This window comes from Charadrius vociferus, unplaced genomic scaffold (genome assembly GCF_000708025.1).
Source record: "Charadrius vociferus isolate BGI_N301 unplaced genomic scaffold, ASM70802v2 scaffold13, whole genome shotgun sequence".
NCBI lineage: Eukaryota > Metazoa > Chordata > Aves > Charadriiformes > Charadriidae > Charadrius > Charadrius vociferus.
In genome coordinates this window covers 4,727,140-4,741,448 of record NW_009647763.1, presented here as the reverse complement: position 1 = coordinate 4,741,448, position 14,309 = coordinate 4,727,140, and the positions used below count along the sequence as shown (strand labels likewise).

The 14,309-nt window shown below is 39.8% G+C and overlaps 1 protein-coding gene across 2 annotated transcripts in view; it reads left to right on the top strand.

The window, feature by feature from the left end:
• The first annotated feature begins 770 nt into the window (after window positions 1-770).
• Window positions 771-14,309, top strand: part of SNX9 (sorting nexin 9) — a 50,008-nt gene continuing 36,469 nt past the window's right edge. The window contains exons 1-3 of one of the 2 annotated variants that reach the window (XM_009882322.1): window positions 771-853; window positions 3,199-3,273; window positions 4,442-4,564. In XM_009882322.1, the coding sequence (XP_009880624.1) occupies window positions 776-853; window positions 3,199-3,273; window positions 4,442-4,564 (276 nt within the window). In that variant the 5' untranslated portion in view covers window positions 771-775. The remainder of the gene's footprint in view (window positions 854-3,198; window positions 3,274-4,441; window positions 4,565-14,309) is intronic. The other variant, XM_009882323.1, reaches the window with a different exon arrangement.

Here is a 14,309-nt window from a genome sequence, read left to right as displayed (position 1 = left end):
CTTAGGCCGTCACAATTCTTTGTATAAAGAAGCAGAGCCGTTCTTTAAACGTTACACAAATTTTGTCAGTGTTTTAAACATAACATTTCTTTGTGTAATGTAGTAGCAGAGTAAGTACCCAGCAAAGTCTGTGTGTCTGAACACCTATAAGTTACGTTGGTTTTGTGTTTCCTTTCCCCCTTGTGCCAACATGTAATAGGCTTACTCTCACTGTTTGTGCATTTGCATAGTTCATCCTGAATACAAAGAGCCTTGAAACATAATTTTACATACTACTTTTTATGTATGGCAGTGGTTACTTACATCTGCAATTACTTGTTTTTCTTTTTCTGAATTGCTTGCTCTATGAAACAGTTCCCTTTACCCTAATTGGAGTTGGAATATGTCTTGTAGAAGAAAAAAAAAATGTATTAATTGGATTGTTTGCTAAAGTTAGAAGCCTTTCCTTCTTCCCCTGGAAAAGTTGTACAGATAGTTCTGGACATGGCAGAGAACAGCCAGTCTTAAACTGTGAATCCTCCTGGAAAATAATGAACATCTCTAACAAGCTCCACAGGAGATTTTCATCTTGTAAAGTTTACGTTGGTGTTCTGTTTGGAGTTCAAATTTAAGAAATGTTAGCTTCCTACACGCTGAGTTGCTCTTTGTATATCCAGCCTTACCCCACTTACTATTTCTGCTACTTAAGAAGTTGTGCTGATACATCCTTCATGAAATCTTCTAAATAAGCTGGAAAGCTCACTACTATATTCTTTTTCATATACAGGCTCGTGTTATGTATGATTTTGCTGCTGAGCCTGGAAACAATGAGCTGACCGTCAGTGAAGGCGAGATCATCATAATTACCAACCCGGTAAGAAAAATGAGATGGAATCAAGGCTTCAGTGCACCTTCCTGACCTACTTCTAGCAGATGGAAGAAGAAAGGTGCTAGGTGACATCTGAAAGCCCTGGCTACTCTCCCCTGAAGAACTGGCGAATAAACTATGTACAAAGAATTTTCTAATAGTTTTATGGAAACAAATGTAATGAGAGTTTTGGAGGACAGAGGCACTCTCAGATTGTGCCTACACACTTGGGAATTTGCTCAGCTTTGTTTCCTTCTAAACAGACCTGAGTGCCAAGGCAGAGGAAGGAGCTAATGATGGTGATAGTCTTTATATATGCATGTGTTGTCTTTTTTTGTGTGCCTAATGTTCCACATTTTGTGTGTATGTAATCTTTCTGGTGCTTGCCACTTGCATTTAAATCTGATATGGCAGCTACCTTCTTGAGTTTGAGTTTCTTAATCAATGACTTCAGCATTCCAAGTTTCTTCAAAGAACTTGGAACAAAATTTTTTACTAAATTGTGTGTCCTTTCATAATTAAAGCAATATGGACAAGGTACAGGGAAGGCGTGATGGTAATACTATGAGGGAGTTCTTAAATTAATAGTACTTGTAAGTGCTGACATCCGATTTGCATGTACAATTTGATTTTGAGTGTGCTTTTATTGTCCTGTATAATTCTTACCATTGGTAACATGGTAAGTGTTAGCTGATTCTCCTTTTGATTTTGGTGTAGTGATATAGACTTTCCTTTTAACACACATACAAACAAAAACCACCTGATCTTGATGCCAGGTTTTATATATCTGTTTGTATAGGAAACATGGGTTCTGCAGAATAAACTAATTCTTTGAGGAGCAGCCTAGTCGTGTAATCCTGATAATTTTTTGTTCCACTGACCTTAGATACGTGAAGCAGATATTTAATAGAAGCAGCACCCTCTTGGATAGTATGCTATGCTGTGGCAGAGGTGACATTTTAAAAGAGTTCAGGAGTTTAATGCCATTTCACAGAAGAAGGGCTAAACAAATAGCTTACCACTTTTAAGCTAGTTCTTGCTGAACAAGATGTCTGTGTTGTAAGGCAATATACTTAAAACCAAATAAAACTTTCTTTTATGCTGTACATGATTAAACTGTGGGATAGATTGCTACAAAGGCTCTTGATCTTTTTTTTTTTTTAATACGGTAAGTTTAGACAGCAATAGTGATGAAAGTCCATTGATGATTGCTCATAGCTGCAGCAGTGCAAATGTGACTTCTGGATCAAGTTGTCATTGCTCTTGCAGTTTAACCAAGCTAGTTGAATTTATAACCGAGATGTTTAATTGTTTCTGTGTTCTTGAGTGTAGGCTTTTAGGTACATATGAAAAAGCAAGTTAAGTTTGTTATTTCAATAACTGATTGATCTTTACATTTTAAAATCTTGAATATGTAAGCAGACTTCTCCTTACCATGTATAGGATTACATAAAATTTCCAAGTGAAAGAACAAAATTGTGAATAAACAAATATACCCATTAAAAAGCAAATTCAGAAAACCTGAAACTCAGTAATTACTGTCTAGCATATGTGGTTCCAGTTTTCATCTGTGAGTTAGCTTGGCATGTAACTGTGTACTCAAGGAGCTGCTTGATTTAAAACAGAAGTGGCGTATTCCAGATAATGTCCTGGAATTGACTTTGCTTAACTGCAAAGGTCTGCAAAGGTTTCTTAGTATATGTAGAATATGTGTTTTAAAAAAACCCAAACAATAACAGGATGCCCCACTGAGATCAGAGCTGATCTATGTTAGTTCTTTCCAAACTAACAGGATGAGATGTGCCTCTGAAATTAAAAGTGAAATAGAAACAGTGTCTCCAGATCTCTCTTAATCTTAGATTATCCTTAATATTTTTTTGTGGGTTACAGTGCCTACTCATCACACGCCTCTGAACCTTCAATAAGTGAAGCAGAGATTTCACGGATATTAACAATAGCTTAATTTCTTGAGTCTTGTTTCTTTATAATCTTTTGATTAAAATTAATGCTTTGGAATTGGCATACTGGTAGCTGCGTTTTGATGCAGTCTGTGTCCAGACAACTGACTGTGGTTTCACAAATGATCAAAAGTGCTGAAAATCAGCCTCTTTTCCCCTCATGCTTGTTAAATCTAAAGTCCACATTAGCTGTGTGAAACAAGCACAGTCTGTTCTGTTTAAATTAGTATCTGCTGTCTCAGCAGATTTAAGCGAGTTTGTTCGTGGTCTTACAGTCATAACTGTATTTTGAACATTGCATTTGACAGCAAGACAGTGCTTCCTCCTGTGCTGTTTAAAGCATGCTGTGGGATCCCTCTAGCAAAACTATTTCTATGTTATAACTTCTTTTAGGATGTTGGTGGAGGCTGGTTAGAAGGAAAAAACAGCCAAGGTGAGAGAGGACTTGTTCCAACAGATTACGTTGAGGTAAGTGACTACACTGCTCTGCACTAAGAAAGCAGAACTACTGAAAAGGCCATCCTCTGGTTTGCTGATCAGACTGTAGCACTCAAACATAAAACTTCTAATGTTAAAGCTTGGAATATATAATCTTATTGTAGCAACTGTAGCTGGCTTTGGAGACCAGTGCAAACAAAAAACAGCTACTGTGCTCTTTAGTGGTTTCCCTGGAAATGCAACAGGAGGTTGTCTATAGTAAATACTGGTGATCTGCAGAACGTGAGCTATTTTGAGTCTGCTCCTGGTTTTGGGGGTCTTATCCAGTAATTATTTTGTTTTCCTGTCTGAAGATACAAATATGGAAGTGAAATGGGTAATGCAGGTTTACACAGGTGTTGCTCTGGCTGATTTGCCACACGGTCATAAATCTCTGGAATGGAACCCCATTTCTGGGGCTGAGTATATGGGATCCCAAATCCAGGCACTACTGAGCTTATCTTCTTCTTGGGGGCCTTTGCTGTCTCTTCAGTGTGTGTTGATCTGCTCTTATGTTTAAAGACTGGTGGTATGGGGGTGGGGATGGAATGGGGATCTCAATGCAAAGGCTAGAATCCAGTTCACTCTTGGAGGGCCCAGTGTCTGTATGTTTGCAGGTTGCCAGTTAAGTGAAGACTCTAGGTCTAACTTCTGCAGCCTCCTCTTACAGCATGTGCCTTCCTTCCTTCACCAGTGCTGTGTTTATTTAAAAAAAAAAAAATTAAAAAAATTAAAAATGGGACACACACACACACAGTGCTGGCTCACATGACCTTTTTGTGTCTTCAGTTGGCTAGCTCATGGTCTAGTAGCTTTTGGCTCTCCAAACTTGTTGTCCCAAACTGATCCTCTGAGTATTGAGTTCCGAGTCTCCAAGCAGTAATGTTAACAACCTTGTTAATCCCTAAGGAATTTATAGATGGGAGTCCACTGCTACAGCAGTGTTACACTGCTATAATGCAAACCTGTTGTGGAAGTAAATCCTCCAGGTTATCACATCAGTTTCTTATAAAAGTTTCTATTGAATTTGAATTCAAAAAGAGCATATGCAACCATCTTAAAGTCTAGTGACATGACTGTTAGGATGATTATATATGCTAAACAGCATGATTAGATTAATGGAAGCATGAAAAATCTTTTGCAACTTTTTCCATTTCAGATTTTAACCGAAGGTGCTAAAGATGGAGTTAGCTGTGGTAACTCATTAGCTGACCAAGCCTTTTTTGATTCCCTTTCTTCAAATACAGCTCAGACCAACTCTGCTGCAAAAAGCAGTAATCAGGTATGTCTCACAGTTTTTCGGGCATAGTGGGTATGACACATTTTGTTGACTTTTACTTGCACTCTTCAGGTGTGCTGTACTGTATTTGCGAACTCTCGTAAAAGTACTAATTAAAGTAATTGTGTTTTCATTAGGGAACAGTTTTGTTGACTATTAATGATATGCGTGACTTTTCAGATACTGTGTTCTAACACTTTCAGAAATAGAGCATTTTTATTTCTAGTCTGCAATCATATAAGTCTGACTACCTCAATCTCTACCTCAGTTCTGTGTAAGTGCACTCTTAGCAAATTTACTTTATTTTCAAGTTACTTGTGTTAATATGCTAACGTTTTTAAGGAACCAAAGTTTTCTTTTTTTAAATGTCTACTACAATTGGGTGGTCTATGCATCATCAGCGAGAGTAAATGGTTATATATATTTTTCAGAATTTGAGTAAGAGTTGTTTCTTTAATTAAAAAAGCTGAAGCAAGTTCCTACGTTGTCCCCAGTCAGTTGGAGAAGAGGCTGACGTTTGTTTTGCTGGAAGAATTTTTTTTTCCCCTCCCTCTATTCATAGCTTTTTGCCTGGTGTGTCTGTTTGTTAAGCAGGAAGTACTTAGTTTCTGAGGATATACATTATCTTAAACACAAGCTGTTTATTATGGTCTACAGACTGCTGCATGTCCTACATGTAGGAACAGTTAAACATTTTGAAGTCCATAGGTCAACCGAAGTCCAAAATCTGCTTTTTCCAACACCAGCGTGCAAAAAGGTCTTTTGTGTTGGAAAATAAATGCTTTACTTATTGTAGCAGCTGGGGACACACACACGTGGTCTGTGGGTCAGTTAAATACCAGTTAGTAGTAGAGGCATCTATCAGAGGTTGATCTGTGCTTAACACAAGGTACTCGTGCCTGGAGAAGAGAAGAGAAGAGAAAAGCCCTCGCCTAGATAGGAGGAAAGGTTAAAATAAATGTATCTATCTACAAGAAGGTTGGAGAGGGGACTTTTTACAAGGGCATGTAGTGATAGGATGAGGGGTAATGGCTTTAAACTGGAAGAGGGTAGGTTTAAATTAGATATTAGGAAGAAATTTTTCACTTTGAGGGTGATGAGGCACTGGAACAAGTTGCCCAGGGAAGTTGTGGATGCCCCTTCCCTGGAGGTGTTCAAGGCCAGGCTGGATGGGGTCTTGAGCAGCCTGGTCTAGTGGGAGTTGTCCCTGCCCATGGCAGGGGGGTTGGAACTAGATGATCTTTAAGGTCCCTTCCAGCCTAAACCATTCTATGATTCTGTGATTCTGTCTTAAATACTAGAGAATGATTACATCAATCTAATTTTGGAAGTTGCATTTCTAGAGGAGAGAAAACCTGGAAAATATGGTCACTTTACAATACGGTTCATACAGGATCAGCAGTGTACTGGCCCTGTAATACATACAAATTGCAGTTTCTTAACAAATCTTGGAAAGGAGTAACTTCAGGGAAACAGCTTGTCTCATCTGTTTCAGTGCCTTATTCTTTTAAGTGTCCTGTTCCTCTCTGTTATCCTTCAAATGCTGTGTGAGGCAGTTGGGAGAACCAGGGTACCATAGTGTATTATAGTAAAACTGTACTGCTAATGTTAATAGGAGAGAGAGGAGGAGAGTGTGCACCTGGATGAAGCCAAGGCCATGCAAGTTGCTGAGGTGCTGGGCAGAGGAGCAAATTCTCTCAGGCTAGTGTGTTTGGGTCTTTTGTTTTCCTGTTTTTTCACAGCAGGAGCCATCATGTTGCATGGTGAGGATTTTATGTCAAGTTATTTCCATTTTTCTCAAGTTTTCTTTTTTCTTTAACTGAGTTCAGTAACTGCAGTTTAGTTATATATTTTCTAGCAAAACAGCAGATCTTGATTTGAAGTAATTTCTTCAGCTTCTGACATATATCTGGTAGTTTGTTGCAGTCGCTTATTGCTAATAGGGATTTAATTTATATACTAAGGAGTCTGGCTTCTACTTTCGGCTACTAGACCTTTCTCCCAGATCAGAGAGCTCTCTAGTGTATGGTATTTTCTCCTTGCAAAAAATCTATGGCTAATTGTCTGCTTGATTTAAGAAATTCTGTTTGTTTTATCTGTCTGGTCTAAGACGCTTTTCCTGCCTTCAAAAAAAACCAAAACCAAACTCTATTCTGCAGTCTCTTTGATCTTGTGCCTTGTCTGTAAAATGTGTGCATTGCTTCTGTGTACATCACATGATGTCAGACAGGTTTGACGTTGCTGTTCTGGTGCAGAAAAGCCTGATATAGCGAAAGATTGCATTGACTCCTGTAATATTGCATCAGGAGGTTATACTGAGTTGCTCATCCCCTGCACACTGGCTTCTCTTTTAGAGCACTTCTTGTAAGAGTATGATTTTTCTACTTTGTGGGTATGACCCTTCTTCCTAAATGTATTACTCTGCATTTGGTTATTATAACATTTACATTGTTTAACATGAGTTTGCTCAGGCACTTTGGATTGATCCGTGTTCAGCTGCACAGTTGCAAGCAATTGACTTGCTCTTTTCAAGTGCCTTAACGAGTGACTAGGTCAATGTACAAAGCTCTTCATCTTAAATGAAACTTGTGTGTTCAGGTTATGGAGAGGGGGGGAAAAAAAAAAAAGACCAGTTAGTTGTCAATGTAAAGAGAATTGATGCTGGAGGTGGCACAGTAGTAAGAGCTAAAATGTTCATAGATGTAGTCTGGTGGACCGAATAAGAAATAGCAGCATTCCTAAATGCTGATACATTATGCCATCTATCATATTTTATAGTAACATAGAGGGGTACAAGTTTGTTACAAGAAGACTTTATAAAAGCACTTCTAAATACACAGCGTGTTTTGGGATTTTTCTTGCTACTACTGTATTGGAGAAATTACTTTCTGTAAACTTTAAATCACTTTAACATACATGTAATTACACAACATCCCCACCCCCCAATTTCAGTAAGTCGATGTTTTAATTCTTAGAATTCCTTCCATTCTTCTAACAGTAAGTAAAAAAGCAGGTTGTCGAATAGTCTTTCAGTACCAAGCTTTATTAAAAATAACAGACCTGGCTGAGTAGAAATGTGGGAGTATGGGGGTTTTTTGGTTTTCTTTTTTAAGAGACCAGTTAAACCACAGTGATGTGGTTTAACCCTGGCCAGTAGCTCAGCCCCACACAGCTGCTTGCTCATTCCCCCGCCAATGGGATGGGGAGAGAATCAGAAGGGTAAAAGTCTTGGAACTTGTGGGTTGGGATAAAGACAGTTTAATAGGTAAAGCAAAAGCCATGCACGCAAGCAAAGCAAAACAAGGAATTCATTCACTGCTTCCCCTCAGCAGGCAGGTGTTCAGCCATCTTCAGGAAAGCAGGGCTCCATCATGCATAATGGTTACTTGGGAAGACAAAACACCATCACTCTGAACGGCTCTCACTTTCTCCTTCTTCTACCAGCTTTATATGCTGAGCATGATATCACGTGGTATGGAATATCCCTTTGGTCAGTTGGGATCAGCTGTCCCAGCTGTGTTCCCTCCCAGCCTTTTGTGCACCCCCAGCCTGTTTGCTGGCAGGGCAGAGCGAGAAACAGAGAAGGCCTTGATGCTGTGAGAGTGCTGTTCAGCAATAACTAAAACATGCCTGTGTTATCAACACTGTTTAGGTCACAAATCCAAAACGTAGTACCATACCAGCTAATTTGAAGAAAATTAACTCTCTCCCAACCAAAACCAGTGCAACCAGTTATATTTGAATGCAAACTTTGTCTGTAATGTTTTTCTGTCTTAGTTTTACTTTTAAAGTTCTGAACTGGTTAGCCTGTCAGTTTAGCAATGTGTCTCCAACGGCAATGTGCTTCTGACAGGGCTTTAAAAAATTCCAACAAATGTATTTTTTAGCTTTATGTATTATATTTTTGCTGGCATATCTTCATATGTCCTGATAAGTCTGGGGGGATGACTGCTTTTCTTAAGTAGCAATGCTGCATGTAATACAGCACCCTAAATTGTTACAGTTTTCCCAGATCAGTTTCTATGCATGCATATCTCTCTCTCTCAAAATAAAACTTCCTCCCTCTGTCTACACCCATCCCTTTTTGCTTTCCAGGCAAAACAAGAGCTTTTGGTTTCCTACTCTGGAATCCATACCTGTTTTGTGTTAAGAAAACATCATCAGCTCAAATACTGCCCTACTCCCTGTCTGTGTTTTTCTAAGAAGGCTTTTTTGTTCAGTAGATAATCTCCTGAAAAGTAATTCATAAGCAATAACAAAAAACCAGCTGCTTTTACTTGCTTTTCTTCACTGAGAAAGGTACAATGAGCATAGCAAAACTTTAGTTTTGTACCTTACCTGGGTTTGCCACAGATGTAAAGTGACGGTAGAAAAGGGGCACGGAGGTACTTCCTAAGGAGAAGAGAAAAGAGAATTCCACATCATGTTCGGCAGCTCATTCTTCCCCAACTCATTTCTTGCATCAGTAGTGTCTCAGCAATAGCTGCCTTAGTAAAGCTTGCAGCTGCTCTTTTGAAGAACTACCTATAGAAGATATTGGGGAGATGAAAGCAATCAGAGGAAACACTGAAGCTAAGTATACACAAACAAGGGGAAAAAAGTGACTCAAGGCAACTACTTGTACAGTCAGAAGAAGAAAAGCAGATAGGAGAATTTAATTACATCTGCCCATAACATTTATGGTTTAGTGTCTGAAAAGCCTTTAAAAAATTACTGAACAAAATACAATTTAGGTAACCCAAGGATGGAGGCTGTTGCATAGCTTTTGCATGGGTCTGGTGCTGTTTTGACCTTGTAGCCCTTGGACAGAGGAAGCAAAGGGAATGCGAAATCTTTCTTCTCTGTCAATCCACTGTTCCTCTGAGCAGCAATGAGGTTGCTAATTTTAGACTGTCATTTGGAACAACCAGTGAGTGAAGTATATCTGCACGTTTGGTCTGTTTGCTAGAATTGCATATATAAATATTAAAGTAAGTTACCTGTAAACTCTTAGGGTATTAGAATAACACTTGCAATAATAGCACTGAAATGAATATAAAATATGGCAGGTTAAACCAAATAAACCTATTGAAATACACTGAACGCAAAATTTCTCATTTCTAATGAAAAAGCAGTGGTATGTTTTTCTCTTGTAGTATTTATTTGATGGAGACTGGCTTCCAGGGGCTGTAGCAAGAATGAATATCCTTTTTCAGTTTAAAATAGTGTTTCTCATTGCAGTTGAGCAAGAGGTTATTAGCTTGGTGGCATGTGGAGCCTTCATAATTAAAGTATGTATGAAAATACAAACATTAATGTAAAATTCATTCCGAGTAGTCTCCTCCCTTGGTTTCTCCTCCCTTCGCTAGAGCTTAAAGTCAAGCCTTTTTTTTCTTTTTTTTTTTTTTTTCCCCTCTCTGGAGAATAGAAAACTAGTATTAAAAATGTATAAGTGAAATTGAAGTGGAATACTGCCTGTCTGTTTCAGGGTGGAAGTGGATCACCAGCTATGTTGACGTAAGAGCTGTAGATGTGGCTTCACAGTATTTAAGATATAAAAATAGTTCTTGTAGCTAACCATAAGTTGCATTTGTAGAGGAGTTTGTTCCCTTTTCTTGACACTGATTCTGGAATCACTGCCAAGCCTGCTTCTGCATGAAGATGACTCTATAGCTCTTCTTAGTTCTGGGTGAAATAAGTATCCTGAGAGTTCGCATTTTTGTGAATTACAGGTTTGTCAGTTAATTCTAGTGTGACCTTAGTGAATCCATATCTTTTGTGTCTTCAGTTATGGGTAGACCAGCAAGGCCCCATGAGTAGGTACAGGAAGCAACTAACAGAAACCTCTCGTGTTTGTATTGTTTTATCCAGTGGTAAGTGTGAAATCACTCAGGATAGTTTCACTCGGTGGAAGGAAGATAAGCTGCTACACAGTTGATGAAGGGTATGAAAACGAATGGACTGTCTTAAATGTAGAAAACCCTTTCCCTTCAGAAAACTGTGGGACTTCTGTATAGGCAGGATGAATAAATAGTAGTGAAAACACCTAGATTGATGTGCAGGATCTGAGGCAGCTCTTAAGTCACCTTTTGTGTAGACATAAGTTGTTGAACATGCATAAGATGGACACTAAAGAAGCTTTTCCCAGAGCTTTCCTTCATATCTTTTCTGCTCTGCAGCTCAGTGTGGGAAAGGCAAATTTTCATTATTAAATTCACATACCATAATTCCCCCCCACCTCAACTGCTATGACCAGCAATAAATGCTAAGATTAAGGAAAATAAATGTGGTGCTCTTAATAAGAGTGCACTACTCTATTTATGTGGAAATTTTGACATGCATGTTCTTGAATTCCTGTAACAGTGTTTCCATTCTCTGAGTCGCTGCGCGTGCAGTAAAGTAGAAGTATTGTCATGGGAAATGTGATTCATCGATATTTGGTTGAGTCTAGTTTGTCTTGTTAAACCAGTATGCTAAACTATCGTATAAAATACGCAGCTACCTTCACCATGGAAGTTACAATTACAATTGTTTATGGATTTGGGAAATTATTGTTTCCTTAACTAATAAACCTGGACTCTGCATAAATGTATATGTTTGTAAGATTAAGTTTGAAATTGCTCTATGCATGCATAAGTCATGTCTAGAAGTGCATAGTGCAAAAGATATCTAAAAAGAAGTACAAGCAAAACTGGTGGGTTAGAACTGTTCAGAAGTAAAAAAAACCCAAACACCCAACCAGCCAAAAAACCCCACCCCAACCCAGAGTATTTTATAGTAGTTTGGCTTTCATGATTAGTGCCTTCTAGTTCCTGGTACAGATAATGACTCTATAACATCCTCCATTGCTCCGTGTAATTTGAAAGCAACTCTTTCTCCCGCCCCCATCTCAATCGCAATATTGCATTCAGACCGGTAACAGGAATTTGTGACTAATTCTTGTTTAACCGAAGTACCAGGCAGTGACTCTCATACAGTACTGGAAACAGTGGCTTGTTTGCTTTGAAATGAATTGTGTTCACGTATTAAAAAATAACTGTCCAGCATATGACAGTGATTGTACTAATTCCAATTATGGAGCTGTCCTGAGCTTTTTTTTTTGTGTGGAATATTAAGGCTCAGGCAGCAAGTTGTTGAACTGAAGTACTTTGAGCACTCCTCACCTCTTGTCTGTACTGATACCCTCTGGCAAAATCTGACTATTGAAATAATCAGTTTTCCACAATTTGCAGTGTTTGTGTGTTCTTTTTCTTGTAGCTTTGTTTTCATTTGACTTCTTGTTTTGTGAGGTAGCCTTGTGGTCTTGTAGCTTGGCATTGAGTATATAAAGAATATTTTAACTTGCTAATGATGTCAATCTTATCAGCCCTCCTGTGAGTGTTTCTACTTGCTTGCACACTTGCAGTGGAATGCAGGTATTGCACAATCCCCTTCACCACAGTAGGCGGCTTACTGCAGTATATAGTTTCCTTTCTGATTTAAATTTTTTTTTTGGTTCATTGTTCGCTGAGCACTTCTTATTTTAAGGTGGAATCGTTTGCATTTGTCACTCAAAGTGGTAAACTGAAAAGCCTTAGCCAGTAATAATCTTCAACTCCTCCTCCAAAAAAAAAGGCTACAAGGGAAACCCCTGTTCTCTGTTCCCAAACAAAAATACAGAGTGCTTTTCCCAAAAAGGAAGGATAAAGCCTTGTTTAATCTTCTTAGATTGATCCTGGGATGTCTAGAGAACATCGGAGAGGAACAGGGACTCTTTCTTCCATTTCTGGCATTGCTGTGGCTGCTGCTTGGAAAACAGTCTGAAATGTCTTATCTGTGTTTCAAGAAGAAACTATTATGGATTGAAATCAGCTCAAGAGAAGACAAAGATATAAAGAGGTGACTTGATTGCCATTACCATGTGCAGGTGTGGGTAACAAAACCAGAAGTCTGACAGAGCTCCGTTGAATAAATATATATAGGATCTTTAGTGGCTGAAAGTTGAAACTAAGCAAACTTTATTTTAAAACAAGTAAATAATCTCCTTTAAGCAGTGAGGGTAACAATAGATTTGGTTTTTCCCCATCTCTCATCCTATCACAGAGAATTCTTTGCTCAAGTCTAAATTATGTATCTTTCTAAAAGACCACTTTGTACTTCAAACATGGCTTTTGTGAGTGAAATCAGGAGTTAAATCCTGGAAATCCTGTGCCTGCACTGTGCAGAAGCAATACAGTCTTTAGTCCACTCTGGCTGTGGATGACCTCTCAGGTAAAAAAATGGGATTGGAAGTGGAAAAAACGCAAAAAACCTAACTGCTCTGCTTCTTCTAGTTGGGCTTTTTAAGACTAGAACTTAACCTGGCTACTGCTGTTAAGGACAACAAAAAAAGTTTCTATAAATGCATTAACAACAAAAGGAGGACTAAGGATAATCTCTGTCCTTTAGTAGACTGGGGTCGAAACATAGTGACAAAGGATGAGGAAAAGGCTGAGGTACTTAGTGCCTTCCTTGCCTCCATCTTAGTAAGACCAATTGTTGCCTGAGTACCCAACCCCCGTGCTAGTAGAAGGAGGTGGGAAGCAGAATGAAGGCCCCATAATCCATGGGGAAACAGCGAGTAACCTGCTTCAGCACCTAGACATACACAAGTCTATGGGGCTGGATGGGATCCACCCAGGGGTACTAAGGGAGCTGGCAGAAGTGCTTGCCAACTCAGTTTCCATCATTTGCCGGCACTCCTGGCTAATGGGGAGGTCCCAGTTGACTGGAGGTTAGCCAATGTGATGCCCATCCACAAGAAGGGCTGGAAGGAGGATCTCGGGAACTACAGGCCTGTCAGTCTGACCTCGGTGCCTGGGAAGGTTATGGAACAGATCATCCTGAGTATTATTACATGGTATGTGCAGGACAACCAGGTGATCAGGCCCAGTCAGCATGGGTTCATAAAAGGCAGGTTCCGCTTGACACACCTGATCTTGCAGAATCACAGAGTGATGGGGTTGGAAGGGAGCTCATCTAGTCCAACCTCCCTGCCAGAGAAGGTTCACCTAGAGCATGTCGCACAGGATGGCGTCCAGGTGGGTTTTCAATGTCTCCAGAGTGAGAGATTCCACCACCTCTCTAGGCAGCCTGTTCCAGTGCTTTCCCACCCTCAAAGTAAAGAAGTTCCTCCTCGTGTTAAGATGGAACTTCCTATGTTCAAGTTTGTGCCTATTACCTCTTGTCCTATCACTGGGAACCACTGAAAAAAGACTGTTCTCAGCCCTCTAGCACCCTCCCTTTTAAGTATTTATAAGCATTAATAAGATCCCCCCTCAGTCTTCTCCAGACTAAAAAGACCCGAGTCCCTCAGTCTTTCCTCATATGAGAGATGTTGTAATCCCCTAATCATCTTTGTAGCCCTTTGCTGGACCCTCTCCAGCAGTTCCCTGTCCTTCTTGAACTGGGGAGCCCAGAACTGGACACAGTACTCCAGATGCGGCCTCACCAGGGCAGAGTAGAGGGGAAGGATGACCTCCCTCGACCTGCTGGCCACACTCTTCTTGATGCACCCCAGGATGCCATTGGCCGCCTTGGCCACCAGGGCACATTGCTGGCTCATGGTCATCCTGTTGTCCACCAGGTCCCTTTCCACAGAGCTGCTCTCCAGGAGGTCAGCCCCCAACCTGTACTGATGGATGGGGTTATTCCTCCTGAGGAGCAGCACCCTACACTTGCCCTTGTTGAATTTCATCAGGTTTCTCTCTGCCCAACTCTCCAGCCTGTCCAGGTCTCGCTGTATGGCAGC